Raw genomic sequence first — 14661 nt, 5'->3', positions numbered from 1 at the left:
GCTCCATCCCGCTCCAGCTCCAGCTCCGGATTGGGGCCGCGGCATTGACTCATGAGCCGACCTTGTGCGCCTCCAATCCGATCCACCCAGCTGGAAAATCGGGTTGGACTGGGCCCCGGCGGGGAGGGAAAGGCTGCGGCCGGGACGGGAGGCGGCAAAGGGCTGCGGGAGAGCACGGTGCTGGCCCAAGTCCCCGGGTGTCACTTAATGGTGACCAAAGCAGCTGCCGGCCTCCCGCCCACCTCCGCTGGGACATCATTAATCTTGGCAGAGAAGCATCAGGGCTCCCATCAGGAGAACATTGCCGCTGATGAGGCTGATAAATTACAGCCGGGGGGCCGGGGGAGGAGGGGACCGGCGTTTGGGGGGTGGGCGGGAGAAAACGGCAGCGCTGGGAAACCTGTGGGAGCGGAGGGATGCCGAGCTCCCCGAGCCCAGCGGTTGCCTCGTGCCTCAGTTTCCCCATCGGGTGCTCCGGGCTCAGGCGGCCGGGCACGTGTGGGTGTCAGCGGGCACTCCTCTTCCTCCGGCGGGTGCGCAGATAAGAGCCAAGTGGGATGATTTAATCCTTTGGGAAATGAGCTTGAAAACGGACCAAGCCACGGATGAAACGCCGTATTGTTGTGGCAGGGAGAGGGGACAGTGGCACCGCGACCTCGGCTCCCCGGCCGGCCCCCTGCTCCTTTCCCGGCTCCGTGATCCCAGTGACTCACAGTCCCCAGCCCTAGGAGCCAGCTGGGGTGATTTGGGACGGCTGGCACAGGGATGTCCCCCTGTGCCGGGAGTCGGTCACGCTGGGATGGGGCACCCGCTTTGGGGATGCGCCCGAGGGGTTGGATTTGGTGATGGGGGACCCGGCGCCCCAAATCTGGCACCCCCCGGTGCATCCCCCTCTTTGCCACACCCGCGGCTGCCCCGGGGCTTTCCCTGGCCCGACGGGCTGGGCATTACCGGTGCCAGGTCAGGTAGGAAAGTAGGTCAGGAAAAACCCCGGCCCCAGGAGCAGGGCGAGGGCCGGGGCCGGCTCCTGCAGCCCCGCAGAGGCTCTGCCTCCCCCGGCTCCTTTCATCCGCGCCTCTCCGGAGGCTCCGCGAACATCAGTGACAGCTCCGGCACCCCTGGGAGCCGGGGTGCCGCGTCTCGCTCTCACCCCGGCCCCGCGTGGCACGGGCGGCTCTCCCGTGGGGTTTTCCCAGCGCTTTGAAAGCCTCCGGATGAAAGGCACCCACCCGGCGAAGGCTGCGGGCGCAGCGGGAGCGGCCCCCCCCGAGGCTCCTTCCCCTGGTGCCACCTTCATCGGGACCCCCAGCACGGAGGGGGTTGGGCTGAGACCCCCAAGTGAGGAGCTGCCCTTCCTGCCGAGGTGGAATTCGGGGCTCGAGGCTCTGGGTCCCGGCTGGCGGTGACCCCAGTGCAGGACAGTGGGACTGTCCTTGCTCTCAGCTTGGTTTGTGTCCTCGGAGGGTGGCAGGGGACACCTGGGAGCCTCCAGAAGCAGCCTGGTGCATTCCAGCATCTCATCTCAGCTGGAATGTGGGATGCAGGTCCTTCCTGAGCGTCCTGTGAGCTCCTTCCCTAGCCCTGGAGCATCCCAGCCGCGGCCTCCCGCAGCTCTGCGAGGTCACAGGGTGCGGTGCCGTCTCCAGAGCTTTTTTTGGAGCTCCGAGCCCGAGGTGGGGAGCAGGTGGGAGCTCCACCAGCTCCCCGAGCCATCACCACCCCACGGAGGTGATGCAGCAGCTCGGTTTTGCTCAGCACTTTTGCAAGAGCAAAGGGGACGCTGTGCTCCAGTCGGGGCTGAGATGCGGCAGCAGATAAAGGCTGCCAGGCTGCCGCGTGACATTAAAGAGCAGCCAGGAAGAGGAGAGGACAGGTTTCAGATAAACAACGGGCCCCTTTCCCCGGTGGCCCACAAGGAGGGGCAGCGTGAGCTGTTTGGCTGCCAGGGAAAGCCCCCCCGGTCAGAGCAGGATGCTCCGGCAGCCGCCAGCCAGACACAGGCTCGGTGCCCGACCCTGGCAGGGCACAGGGGGATTTCTGCCCCACAGGGGCCGGGTATGAGGGAATCCCTCGGGCCCTTCGACCTGGAGAGGGTTTCCCTGCTGCCTACGTGGGAAAAACCACAGCTGGATCCAGAAGAGGCTGCCCCCAGAGCTCCGGGATCCTGGGGTCAGGGCAGGCAGCAGGGGAGGAGGGTCAGGAATGGGGAACCCCCTCGGCTCCAGCAGCCTGCAGAGCAGCAGCTCAGTGAATGGCAGTGAGGGGGACGGGGGATCTCCTGTGACATCCCCAGGGGGATTTCCAGCCAGGCCACCCCCGGGGTGGGCTCGTAGGAAGCCGTAGGAAGGTTTGCTCCAAAGGTCAGGGGGCAGGAGAGGAGCCTGGGGACCCTTGGGACGATCCGAGCCGGGGTCCCTGTGACTTCTCGCTGTCCCTGGGGCCTCCTGGGCTGTTCAGGATGTGGTTTGGGGCAGAGCAGCAGCTGCACAGGGCTGCTCCCCTCTCCAGCCCTCCTCCAGCCCTGCTCACCCCCTTTTCCTCTCTCCCCAGGCACCTGGGACTTGAAGGACTTCGTGGACGATTTTCATCTGGGCCACCCTGTGGCCTCGACCCAGTTCCTCACCAAAAACTACAAGGATTAACTCCGGCCATCCCTTCCTTGCCCTGCACATCCCCACACCACAGAGCCACCTCTGCCCGGAGCAGACCCCAGCACCCACCGAGGATGAGCCCACCCTGCTCCCAGCCCAGAGCCACAGCACCATCCCCAACTCCTCTCCTCCCAAAGCCAAGTTCTCTTTCCCTCTGGGGAGCATGCCAGGAGGTGTTCCAGCTCACCTGGGTATCCCAGGAATTCTGGCATCTCCCCTTGTCCTCCCTTCACCCCATTTCTGACTTGACCCCCTGCATGTCCCCCTGGCACTTTGGGGACTTTGAGTTTGATGCCTGCAGCTTCCCGAATAAAATTTGGATGGAGCACACGGGGCTCTGTGGTGGCACTGCCAGGTGAGTCCGGCGTTTTGGGATCTGCATGGGATGAGCAGACCCCTGTGGGCAGTGGGAGCAGGGGGTGGCCAGCCAGACCCTCGTTTAGGGGACACCAGGAGGGGACAGGGACAGTGATGCCTGTCCAGGGGTCCCTTGGTGGCACCGTGTGGGAACCAGACACTGCCCCGGCCCTGCCCTGCCTTTGCCCTCAGCCCATTTCTCTTGGAAAGCAAAACCAGAATTAAAGGCATAAATCAGCAGAGCTCTGCCTACTGGCCACCTAGCTGGACCTCCCCTTTAATTAGCTCCTTAATTAGGCTTTCATCTAAGACTCAGTTTTCTCCGAGGCTCAGATTCACCTGCCTGCAGGTCCTCCTTGAAGTACATCCCGGTGTCTGCGCTGTGACAAAGCCACCTCTGTCCTGCCCTTGGACAGGAATAATATTCCCCTTGGAACAAACCATGGGGAGCAGGAGCTCAGGACATTCTGCAGGCAGGGGAAACTGAGGCACAAGGGAATGACTCGCTCAGGGCTGGGCAGGCAGGCCTGGGATCCTTCAGAAGGGTTGTGATGCTGTGGTTGCTGCATATCAGCTCTGCATCAGCGCCCGGGTCTGGAACAGAGCAACCTGATCCTGAAAAAACATCTCTGTGCCATCCTGCTGGTCACCTTCCCTGGGTCCCTGGCAGCGAGAGCAGATCTCAGTCCTGCCTGGGGGTTTGAACGTGGATTTCAGTCCTGCACTGGGGGGGTTAAACAGGGATTTCAGTCCTGGGGTGTTAAACGTGGATTTTAGTCCTACACTGAGGGGTTAAATGTGGATTTTAGTCCTGGGGTGTTAAATGTGGATTTTAGTCCTACACTGAGGGGTTAAATGTGGATTTCAGTCCTGGGGTGTTCAATGTGGATTTTAGTCCTACACTGAGGGGTTAAACGTGGAATTTAGTCCTACACTGAAGGGTTAAACGTGGATTTTAGTCCTACACTGAGGGGTTAAATGTGGATTTTAGTCCTACACTGGGGAGTTAAATGTGGATTTTTAGTCCTACACGGGGGTGTTAAATGTGGATTTTAGTCCTACACTGAGGGGTTAAATGTGGATTTTAGTCCTACACTGGGGAGTTAAATGTGAATTTTAGTCCTGGGGTGTTAAACGTGGATTTTAGTCCTACACTGGGGTGTTAAATGTGGATTTTAGTCCTGCACTGGGGGGTTAAATGTGGATTTTTAGTCCTACACTGGGGTGTTAAACATGGATTTTAGTCCTACACTGGGGGGGTTAAACGTGGATTTTAGTCCTGCACTGGGGGGTTAAATTTGGCCAGGACTTTCCCTCCAGGAAGTGGCTCTTTGCAGGAGGGGCTGAATCATACCAGGGTCCTGCAGGGCTCTGTTCCCTCCAGGAATGATCAGGGTATCCAAGGGGGATGCTGGATCCAGCCTTGCCCTGGGCACACAACGCTGGGTGAAGCTGCAGGAGCCGGCGGGAAGGAAAGCAACAAAAAAAGGAAGATGGGTAACACCACAACCCAGGGAAAAAAAAAAAAAAAACATGAACCCTGCTGCCACTGGTGCTAAGATTAGCAGCAGAGGAAATGACACTGAGATGTCATGGAAGTCTGCTAAAGTTGGATTTCTCCTTTTTCTATCCCTGCCCTCAGAGCAGGGTGTAATTGGCCCGGCAGATCGGAGCGAGGCTTGGGTGTAAATGAGAGGTCACAGCTGGGCTGACATCCTGCAGCCAAACTCCATCGCCCTCCCCTCCCTGCCCTCAGCTCCCTGTGGCTGGGGTGGTTATTTTTGGTGGAGAAGTGGCAATCGGATGTTTATCCTTCTAGGAAATGATCACCGTTGTTCCTGGGTTTAACCGGGGATGAGACAAGTCGAGCTGATCCAGGATTGGGATTGCTGGGAGCCGGAGTGATCCACGGCCCTGTGTGACACTGATGGGATGGGATGGGATGGAGAATGGGAATTAGATGGGATGGGATGGGATGGAGAATGGAAATGGGATGGAGAATGGGAATGGGATAGGATGGGATGGAGAATGGGAATGGGATGGGATGTGATGGAGAATAGAGATGAGAATGGGATGGGATGGAGAATTGGAATGGGATGGGATGGAGAATAGAGATGAGAATGGGATGGGATGGAGAATTGGAATGGGATGGGATGGGATGGAGAATAGAGATGAGAATGGGATGGGATGGAGAATGGAAATGGGATGGAGAATGAGAATTGGATGGGATGGGATGGAGAATGGGAATGGGATGGGATGGAGAATAGAGATGAGAATGGGATGGGATGGAGAATGGAAATGGGATGGAGAATGGGAATGGGATAGGATGGGATGGAGAATGGGAATGGGATGGGATGTGATGGAGAATAGAGATGAGAATGGGATGGGATGGAGAATGGAAATGGGATGGAGAATGGGAATGGGATGGAATGGGATGGAGAATAGAGATGAGAATGGGATGGGACGGAGAATGGAAATGGGATGAAGAATGGGAATGGGATGGGATGGAGAATAGAGATGAGAATGGGATGGGATGGAGAATGGAAATGGGATGGAGAATGGGAATGGGATAGGATGGGATGGAGAATGGGAATGGGATGGGATGTGATGGAGAATAGAGATGAGAATGGGATGGGATGGAGAATGGAAATGGGATGGAGAATGGGAATGGGATGGAATGGGATGGAGAATAGAGATGAGAATGGGATGGGACGGAGAATGGAAATGGGATGAAGAATGGGAATGGGATGGGATGGAGAATAGAGATGAGAATGGGATGGGATGGAGAATGGAAATGGGATGGAGAATGGGGATGGGATGGAGAATAGAGATGAGAATGGGATGGGATGGAGAATGGAAATGGGATGGAGAATGGGAATGGGATGGGATGGAGAATAGAGATGAGAATGGGATGGGATGGAGAATGGAAATGGGATGGAGAATGGGAATGGGATGGAAATGGGATGGAGACTAGAGATGAGAATGGGATGGGATGGAGAATAGAGATGAGAATGGGATGGGATGGAGAATGGAAATGGGATGGGGAATGGGGACAGAGATGGAGAATGGAAATGGGATGGGGAATGGGGACAGAGATGGAGAATGGAAATGGGAATGGGGGCAGAGATGGAGAATGGCGATGAGGGGACAGATGGAGGTAGAGATGGAAATGGAGGTGGGGATGTGGATGGGACAGGTGGGAAATGGGATGGAGAACAAGGATGGGAGTGAGGTGAAGATGGAGAAGCAGAGGGGAGTGGAGATGAAACCGGGGATGGGGATGGGATGAAGATGGAGATGAGGATGGAGGAACATGAATGGAGATGAGGATGGGGATAGGATGAAGATGGAGATAAAATGGGGTAGAAATGGAGATGGAGATAAAATGGGATGGGATGGGGATTGAGAACGGGAATAGGGTTGAGAGTGGGAATAAGGATGAGGATGGGGAAGGAGAATGGAAATGGAAATGGGGATGAGATGGAGAATGAGAATAGGGATGAGGATGAAGGTGGGGATGGAGATGGAGACAGCAATGACCTAGAGCAGGGATCTGCCCTGCTGGCTGCAATATCCCTGTGGTAGGATGATCCCTGCCAGGACACAGCACCAGGCACCCGTGGCCCTGTGGGGGCACTCAGGGCTGCAAACGCAGCAGCCCTGGCCAGCCCTGCACCACAAACTCTCACTGGGATGCACACGAGGCCTCCACGGCATGGAAAATATTAATTGTGGTTTTCTGGTTCACTTTTCGATTATTTAGAAAGAGTGAAGGGAAAAACTCACAAGGAGGAAGCCACGTACAGTCACTTCATGCTGGTCCCACCCCCTTTATCTCTCCTTCCATTCGCTCACCATCGGCATGAGAGAGAAAAGAGAAGCTGAGCCTCTCAGCTGCCTAAATGTAGAAAGTTTTGCTTCTAAATCAGTTTGTGATGGAAAGGAAACACGTCACGTCCCTGGGGAAGTGGCTGGTTTTGAGCAGCCACAACCCCAGCGCCGAGTGCTGCAATGGAACAGCCCAACACTGAAATAGCTCCACGCTCTGTTATTGTCACCCAGAGAAGTTTTTTTTCACTGTCTACAGGTGTCATTTTTAGCCTCCAGAGGAAGTTTTATTTGTATTTGTTACCTCGACTTTCCACTGTCGTGGCTTCATGGCTTTTTCGTGTGAAGGGCTGGGAGAAAACAGAGTGGGGTGAGCTCAGGTGTGGGCTCGGTGAGGTGTAAGCTGGGACCTACAGCACCAGTGGCATATCCCAGGAATTCCAGCATGGATTCACCAGCTCTGCAGGGCCCAGCTGCATTCCAAGGCCACAAACCCATGGAAACACAGAATCCCAGGGATTTTGGGTGGCTCTGAGCTGAGCTGAGCCCAGGCATGGGTGTGGGATGGACACAGCTCCCCTTTGTTATCCCAGGATGGGGCTCTGAGGTGGGTTTGGGCAATTCCGGCCCCTTCCCAAAGCAAACCCACCCACTCCATGGGATGACTGAGAGAGAAGAGAGCTTGGAGTTCAAACATTAACAATGAACTCGTGAAAATTGAGTGCTCCTGCTGAGAAACAGCAGCACCCAGCAGCACATGGGGGGTGTTCCTTGCCAAAACTGGGCTGGAGGCCAGAAGAAGCTCGTGCTAAACACGAGCCCTAAGCCAAGGGGATAATAATTACCTGTTTTTAATAATCACTGAAATAATTAATGGGAGAAAGTCTCAGTCCCCAGCTCAAGGGGGGCAGCCCTGGTTCTGATGCAGAGGGCTCACCCCAGGAAAATGCAGATTTAAGGCCGGGGGCATTAAGGAGCAGGTACTGGGGGACACCCCTGGCACCCCCAAAGCCTCGGTGGCACCTGGGGATGCCACAGGGACAACCCAGCCGCCAGGAGCTTGGCAGTGCCAGGCAGCAGCTCCCCCTCAGCCAGGGACTTGCTCAAGAAGGGATTAGCAGGATCAGCTGATGATGATCTAAGCGCATAACTATATCAACCTGCGAATTAATTACTGATATCTCACACCTCGGAGCTCCTCTATCTGCAGATCTCTGCACTCCTCAAGCGTTCCCTGAGCTAAGCCCGGCTGCACCCCCCGGGAAATAGGTCAGGAGGGATAATCCCCAAATCCCCACGTGCTGCTGGGGACGCACGGCGTGGGGACGAGCAGCGCTGCCCGTTTTGGGAGCCGACGTGGGAGAATCCCCCGGCCAGCTGAACATCACCAGCCCCACGGGATGCTGAGGCACCCAGCTCTCCACGTCAGCCAGGGGTGGGCGATGCTGGGATGATCCAGTGAGGAGCTCCCAGCCTTCATCCTCGTGCTGGGGACACACAAACCCCCGGGCTGAGGGTCCTCTCGTGCCACGGGGATGGGGGTGGGAGCCTGCACTGGGAGCTGCTGCTCGGCTTTGCTGCTCCAGGAGCCGGCAGCTGGGCGGGCCCTGGGACAGGCAGCTGGGCCGTGGCAGGAATTTAGGGCTCCTGAAGTAATAGGTAAGGCAGGAAAGGCGAGGACTGGGACATGTCCCCACCTCTGTGTCCGTGCCAGCGAGCAGCAAGGGGCACGCAGGCTGGCCCTGTAGTGATGGTCTCATTAATTAGCAATAATTAATTATTATTGGGTTTCCAAAATGCTGTGTAACATCAGAGGAGCTTTGTGGGGCTGTCTTGGGGCCCAGGGCCAGAGCTGGTTTGGTTTCGGGGTCCTGGACCCCCATCCTGCTCACTGGGGCTGGATCCTTCAGCCTGCTCTGGCAGCATCCTGGGATGCAAATTCCAGCCGTTCCTGAGGGAAAGCAGCAGCTCAGCTGTGCCCAGAGGCGCTGCCGGGCATCCTGGGATGAGCATTCAAGGGATGCTCAGTGGGGAGAAACTCAGCCCAGGTTTTGTTTCCTCTTTCAGCTGCTCCCTGAGTCGGTTTGAGCTGGGTTTGTCCGCGGCAGTGGGAAGCTCCCAGCCTCTCCCACTCCTCCGGGAGCCACGAGCTCCTTCAGATGTGGTTTGCCCCAAAACGCTCCTCGGCAGAACAAAAACAACCAAAGCGTTTTTGATACGGTGGTCCCAGCCCAGCAGCTTCGCCCCTGCCCAGGAACTGCCGTGCCCGGGGCGCCTGGCACTGCCCTGTTTACCCCAGCTGGCTGCGGGATGAGGCGGATGCCCGCCGGGCTTTGCATCCCAAGGTGTGGTGGAAAGAGCTGGATGGCTCTGCCAGCGCCCCTGCTGCTCCCCGGCCAGGACGGACGGACGGACTGGCCCCGCGGCCCCGGCCCGGCCTGTCCTCACTTGCCGGCTGCTCTCGCTTCCCATTCCCTGCCCGCAGCCGCTCGGGTGCTCAGCCAACCTCCCATTTCCTCATTGCTAGGAAATGGCAAATTCCCCCCGGGCTGGTTTCAATGGCTCACAGATCCCTCGCCTTTGGCCTCTCCCCAGTTTCTCCTGGGCTGGTTGTAGCTCAGCCTTCGGGAGCAGCTCTTTTTCCCAGGCACGCAGCCTTTGGAATTCTCTGTCTGGGAGGACATCTCGGCCCTCCCATCGTGCTGCATTCACCCCTCTGTGCTGACACAACACCGAGCCCTTTTTCCGCTGGATGTGGTGGATTTGGGGGGTTCTGACGTCCTGTGCTCCTCTCAGGGAATTGCTCATGTCTCCGGCGTGCTGTCATGGCACAGCTCTGGGAGCTGCAATTCCAGTGTCCAGTTCCTCTTCTGTTTCTTGGTTTCACGTTAAAAAACGCCTTTGTGGTCTCCCTCTGCAAACCTCTCGTGGGGTCACTCCAGGGCTCCTTCCTGGGGCCACCATGCTGAGATTGCCACTGGTCCTATAAAATCATCCTTGGGTTTGCAGCCTGCTCTGCTCCTGACCCCTGGCTGGAATCCCATCCTTCCCACTGGTGCTGCTCCCTCGGGACCACTTTCACTTTGGGCCTACTCTGCAGTTTCCCTGTTAATCAGCTGTCTCCTTATCTCCAGGTCACACTGCGCCAGCTGCCGCTGCTATTGTTCCCCAGCTGGGTAATAACAGGAAGGGCTTGGGAAACCAGACCTGTGTCGGACTGAGACACGCAGAGGTTCCCACTCCCCCGGAGCACTCAGCAGCCCCTTGCTGGCACAGCCTGCAGTCACCCACCAACCCCTGGGAGCAGCCGGAGTTGTGGGGTTGGAGTCCCCCACCCCCGGGAGCAGCGGGAAGTTGTGGGATGCTCTTTGGGAAGAGCCTCCCCCCACAGCACCCCGAACGCTCCTGCAGGTGCATCCCTGGCCTCCAGCCATCTCTCAGGGCTGTTCCCTTCAGGAACCGAGCCCGGCCACCCAGAACCCATTTCCCAGGATCAGCAAGATGTTTGGAGCTCTGCTCCAAAGGGCTTTTCCTCCTCATCCCAAGATTTTCATCCTGCTGCCGCACAGGGTGAGGCAGGCCTGATCCCTGCCTTGCCACGGGGGAAACTGAGGCAGGAAATGGCTTCCCACAGCCACCCACAACGCTCCTGTAGTTTCCCCCACCAGCCACCCTGGGGTTTGGCTTATGGGGATCCATTCTTTGGGATCGACCCAGGGACACCCCAGGGCAGCAAGTTCTGCCAGTGGGTCCCGTCCTCCCCTGCAGGAGGAGGGAGATGCCAGTCTCCTTTTCCATGAAGGAGATGCCAGTCTCCTTTTCCATGAGGGAGATGCCCATCTCCTTTTCCATGCATATTTCAGTGCGAGTGTTTCCAAATATTTCCGAAGGAGGAGGGTGTGGAGTTTTCACAGGCAAATCAGGAAAACCAAGGTGAGGCGGGAGCGTTGGGAAGGACTCAGGCCAGGAGGGTGTTGGGCCGGGATCAGGAAGGCTGCCCAGCAGTTTCTCCTGGTGAAAGTTCCCTCAGTCAGAGTTTGGCCTGAAATGAGGATTTCCCACGACCGACAGCAACAAAGAAAGTCTCTCCTCCCCCAGAAATTGCAGATTACCCTGAATCCCATCCCTGCCAGTGCTGAGCATCTTTCATGCCAGGCCATGGAATGCTCAGAGAACAAACTGCTGCTGGTACAGCCACATCTGGGCAGCTGTTTGTTTGCCAGAGAGAATCGGCAGCCCTGAAGTGCCACATCAGCACAGCACTTGCAAACAAAACAAAATTCACAGCCCTGAGTAACCACCGAGGCTTGATCCGATACCCCCGCGACGCCCACCCCGTGGTTTGGGTGGCTCGGGGTGTGTTTTTTCCCTCTGCAAGCTGCTCGAGAAAAGTTTGTGTTGTCGACCATCCAGGCAGCCGCCTACACACCTGGCCCTGGCACAGTCGTCCCCCGGGGGTAGGAGGCCGGTGACCTTTCAGGTCCCCACCAGCCACACTCTGTTTACGTCTCTGTGACCTTACCAGCCCCAGATCTGCATCTACAGCGAATCCAAGGGCTGGGGAGGAAAGGCTCAGTGCTCTGGTGTGTGCCTCAGGCTCCGTGCCGGAGCATCCTTTGTGATCCAGGATGAGGTGACAATGCCGGTGATCACCGCCATCATTACAGATGATCCCTCTCTCCCTCTGCGGAGTTCAAAGCCTGACACACAGAACCGTGCACCGTGTGGAGCTTTCCAGAGCTCCTGAGACACTGAACAGGAGCAGCTCGTGATGTGCCCCGGCCTTCAAGGCTCAGCCCTCCGCATGCTCAGCTCAAGTGAATTTTAGGGAGCGAGCAGCCCATCAGCCTGGCCACAAGGCACGAAAGCTGGGCTCGCGTTCCCTTCCCTGTAAGTACAATTAAGCTGTCCTTAATTAGGTGGAAAACCCTGACGAGTTCCCCTTCTCGAAGCCCGGGGGTCCCCCCAGGATGCGCAGCCCGGAGCACCTGCAGGGCTCCCGGCACATGAATCAGGGCCCGGTCGGTCACAAGACCGAGAGGAGCGGGGAGAAGTCGCCCGTCAGGTGACAGCACCCAGGGGGACAGGCTCCCGGTCCCATGGGGGCCAGCGGGGTTTTGGGGACGGGGTGTGGCTGCTCTCAGCATCACACACCCCCGAGGGAGGGTCGGGGTGGGAGCTGGGGGCTCTCGGTTCCTTGCTGAGGAGACGCTGCCAGCACTTGTGTGGGTGTCACGGGTGCCACTGCCAGGGTGAGACGCGGTTAAATAATGTCACTGTTTGTCACAACCCCTGCACGGGCTGCTGTGAGGTGTGGGACACTTGGGATTGCGGAGGGATGGCAGCATTTCACGGAATTCTGGAATGGTTTGGGTGGGGAGGGACCTTAAAGGTCACCCAGCGCCACCCCCTGCCATGGGCAGGGGCACCTCCCACCATCCCAGGCTGTTCCAAGCCCCGTCCATCCTGGCCTGGGGCACTTCCAGGGATCCAGGGGCAGCCACAGTTTCCCTGAGAATTCCCAGCGAGCTCCTCACCACCCTCCCAGGCAGGATTTCCTTCTCAATATCCCATCCATCCATGCCCTCTGGCAGTGGGAAGCCATTCCCTGTGTCCTGTCCCTCCATCCCTTGTCCCCAGTCGCTCCCCAGCTCTCCTGGCTCCCTTTGGACACTGAAGGGGCTCTGAGCTCTTCCTGGAGCCTTCTCTTCTCCAGGTGAGCACCCCCAGCTCTCCCAGCCTGGCTCCAGAGCAGAGGGGCTCCAGCCCTGGAGCAGCTCCATGACCTCCTCTGCAGCTGTTCCAGCAGCTCCGCGTCCTTCCTGTGCTCCCCAGACCTGGACCCAGCACCGCAGGTGGGGTCTCACCTGAGAGGGGCAGGGTGGAAGATCCATGTGCATGGAATGCCAGCAATGATGATCCAGGTTACTGAAACACCTGGATCGGGATGGGGTTCACACGAGGCGGGTGTGTGGGATGACAAAAAAAAAAGAGTGAAACCTCTCAGACTCCATCCAGCCTGGGCTGTAATTTAAAACCATCCGGAGCCATCCCAGGTGAGACTCTCTGTTTTCCCTTCACCTCCCGTTGGGTAAAAAGTTCTGCTCGGGATGCTCTGACCCATTAAGCTGAGCTGTAACTAAGCCAGTCCAACCCCCATGCGGCCGTTTCCGTGCCAGTCTAAGTCTGCCTCGGTTTATTTTGGCTTAAGGCCGTTCCCAATCAAACCGCTGTCAGTGCCTGAGCTGTCCCGCTCTCACCAGCCGGGTTTAGCGGCAGGTCCTCATGACTCAGGAGCTTTAAACCCAGCCTAAATCCCACCACGAGGGTTTGGGGTGCGCCCACAGCCCCAGCCGCCCTGATCGGGCAGGAACCAGCTGCATTCCCAGCGGGAAGCAGGTGCCACTCGTGTCGGGGTGGGGGGGTGAGGCAGGTGAGCGTTCACACTCCCGTGTCGCTGTCACGCTCGGGGGGCAGACACCCACCCGGCTCGATGTGAGCCGAGCGTGGGGCTGGCACTCGTGGGGATGCGGAGTTTCCCACAGCAGGGAGAGGAGCTGCTTGCTCCGGAGCAGGAATTCCCCACGGGACCCTCGCCCGTGGGTGCCGATAAGGCTGAGCAAACCCGCACCCCTCGGCTATAAATCGGGAGGCACCGGGTGGTGTTGTTGGTACCGGACACAATGAAGGCTTAAGGAGGGGTGGTTTAATTTTGGGGGGGGGGGGGGGGTCCTTGCTCTGACCTGCGGGGCCGTGGGAGCCGGACACGCAGCGGGGGCTCCGCAGCATCCCCGGCGCTGCGGCTGCGGGCACGCTCCCACCGTGGGAATGCGGTGACGGGGGAGGACGCCTGGGGGACGGGGGTGTCAGCGGGACCCCCTCCTCACCCCCGCGGGTCAGGGCGGTGTTGCCCGGGGGGGCGCGGGCTGTGGATCCCCCTCCGCGCCCCGCGCCCGCCCCGCACCTCGGCAGCGCCGGGGGCGCCGGAACCGGCGGCCAAAGAAGGGAGCGGAGGCGGGGCCGGATCCAGGCCTTGTATGGCGCTTCCCCTCGGCCGCCCGCCCGCCGCCGCCCCGCGCTCCCCCCCCGTTCCCCCCGCCGCCGCCGCCGCCGCCGCCGCCGCCGCCGCGCTCCCCCCGGGCCGCGCCGGGCCACGGGCGGGGCGGGCGGGGGATGCGCTGGAGAGGGGGGACTGCGGCTTGGGGGGCGGCGGGAGGGGTGCAAGGTGGGGTGAGAGACGGAGAGAGGGGTGCAGAACAAGGAGAGTGCCCTGCAAAGGATGGGGGTGAAAAGGGTGCAAAGGAAGGGGGCTCTGGGCAGGATGGGGGGGGGGTCTAAGGAGGGTGGGGGGTTCTGCACATGGTGGGGGGTTCTGCACAGGATGGGGGGTTCTGTGCAAGATGTGGGGGCTCTATAAAGGGTGGGGACTCTGCGCAGGATGGGGGGTTCTGCACAGGATGGGGGGGGGACTTCTAGCGGAAGGGGGGTCGGTCGATGGAGGGGCATCAGTGCACTTGTTGGGGTTGCAGAGGCTGGGGGGCTGCAGTGAATGAGCGGCCCTGGAGTGCACGGGGGCCCTGGAGTGGATGTGGGGGGCCTTGAAGTGGATGTGGGGCGCTCTGAAGTGAATGGTGACCCTGAAGTTGATGGAACACACAGGCCCCTCTTTCCCCCACGGTCACACACACCCCAAGCCGGGGCTCGCTGCCCCCCACCCCCGGGAACGCTCCCCCCGCCCTGCACACAGCAGCACCCCCCGCCCACCCCGCCCCCCGCCCCGAGCGGCTGCCGGCACCGCGCAGCGACAGTGCCCGGGCCTCGCTGC

At 59.1% G+C, this 14661-nt stretch overlaps 2 protein-coding genes across 2 annotated transcripts in view; both read left to right on the top strand.

The window, feature by feature from the left end:
• PEBP4 (phosphatidylethanolamine binding protein 4) overlaps positions 1 to 2981 on the top strand; it is a 78181-nt gene extending 75200 nt beyond the window's left edge. The window contains exon 7 of the mRNA XM_068174525.1: positions 2551 to 2981. Coding sequence (XP_068030626.1) covers positions 2551 to 2642 — 92 coding nt within the window. The 3' untranslated portion in view covers positions 2643 to 2981. The remainder of the gene's footprint in view (positions 1 to 2550) is intronic.
• BIN3 (bridging integrator 3) overlaps positions 1 to 14661 on the top strand; it is a 190761-nt gene that overhangs the window by 120428 nt on the left and 55672 nt on the right. The gene's annotated exons all lie outside the window — the stretch shown is intronic.

Source organism: Anomalospiza imberbis, chromosome 28 (genome assembly GCF_031753505.1).
Source record: "Anomalospiza imberbis isolate Cuckoo-Finch-1a 21T00152 chromosome 28, ASM3175350v1, whole genome shotgun sequence".
Classification (NCBI taxonomy): Eukaryota; Metazoa; Chordata; class Aves; order Passeriformes; family Viduidae; genus Anomalospiza; species Anomalospiza imberbis.
This window is presented reverse-complemented; position numbering and strand designations above follow the sequence as displayed.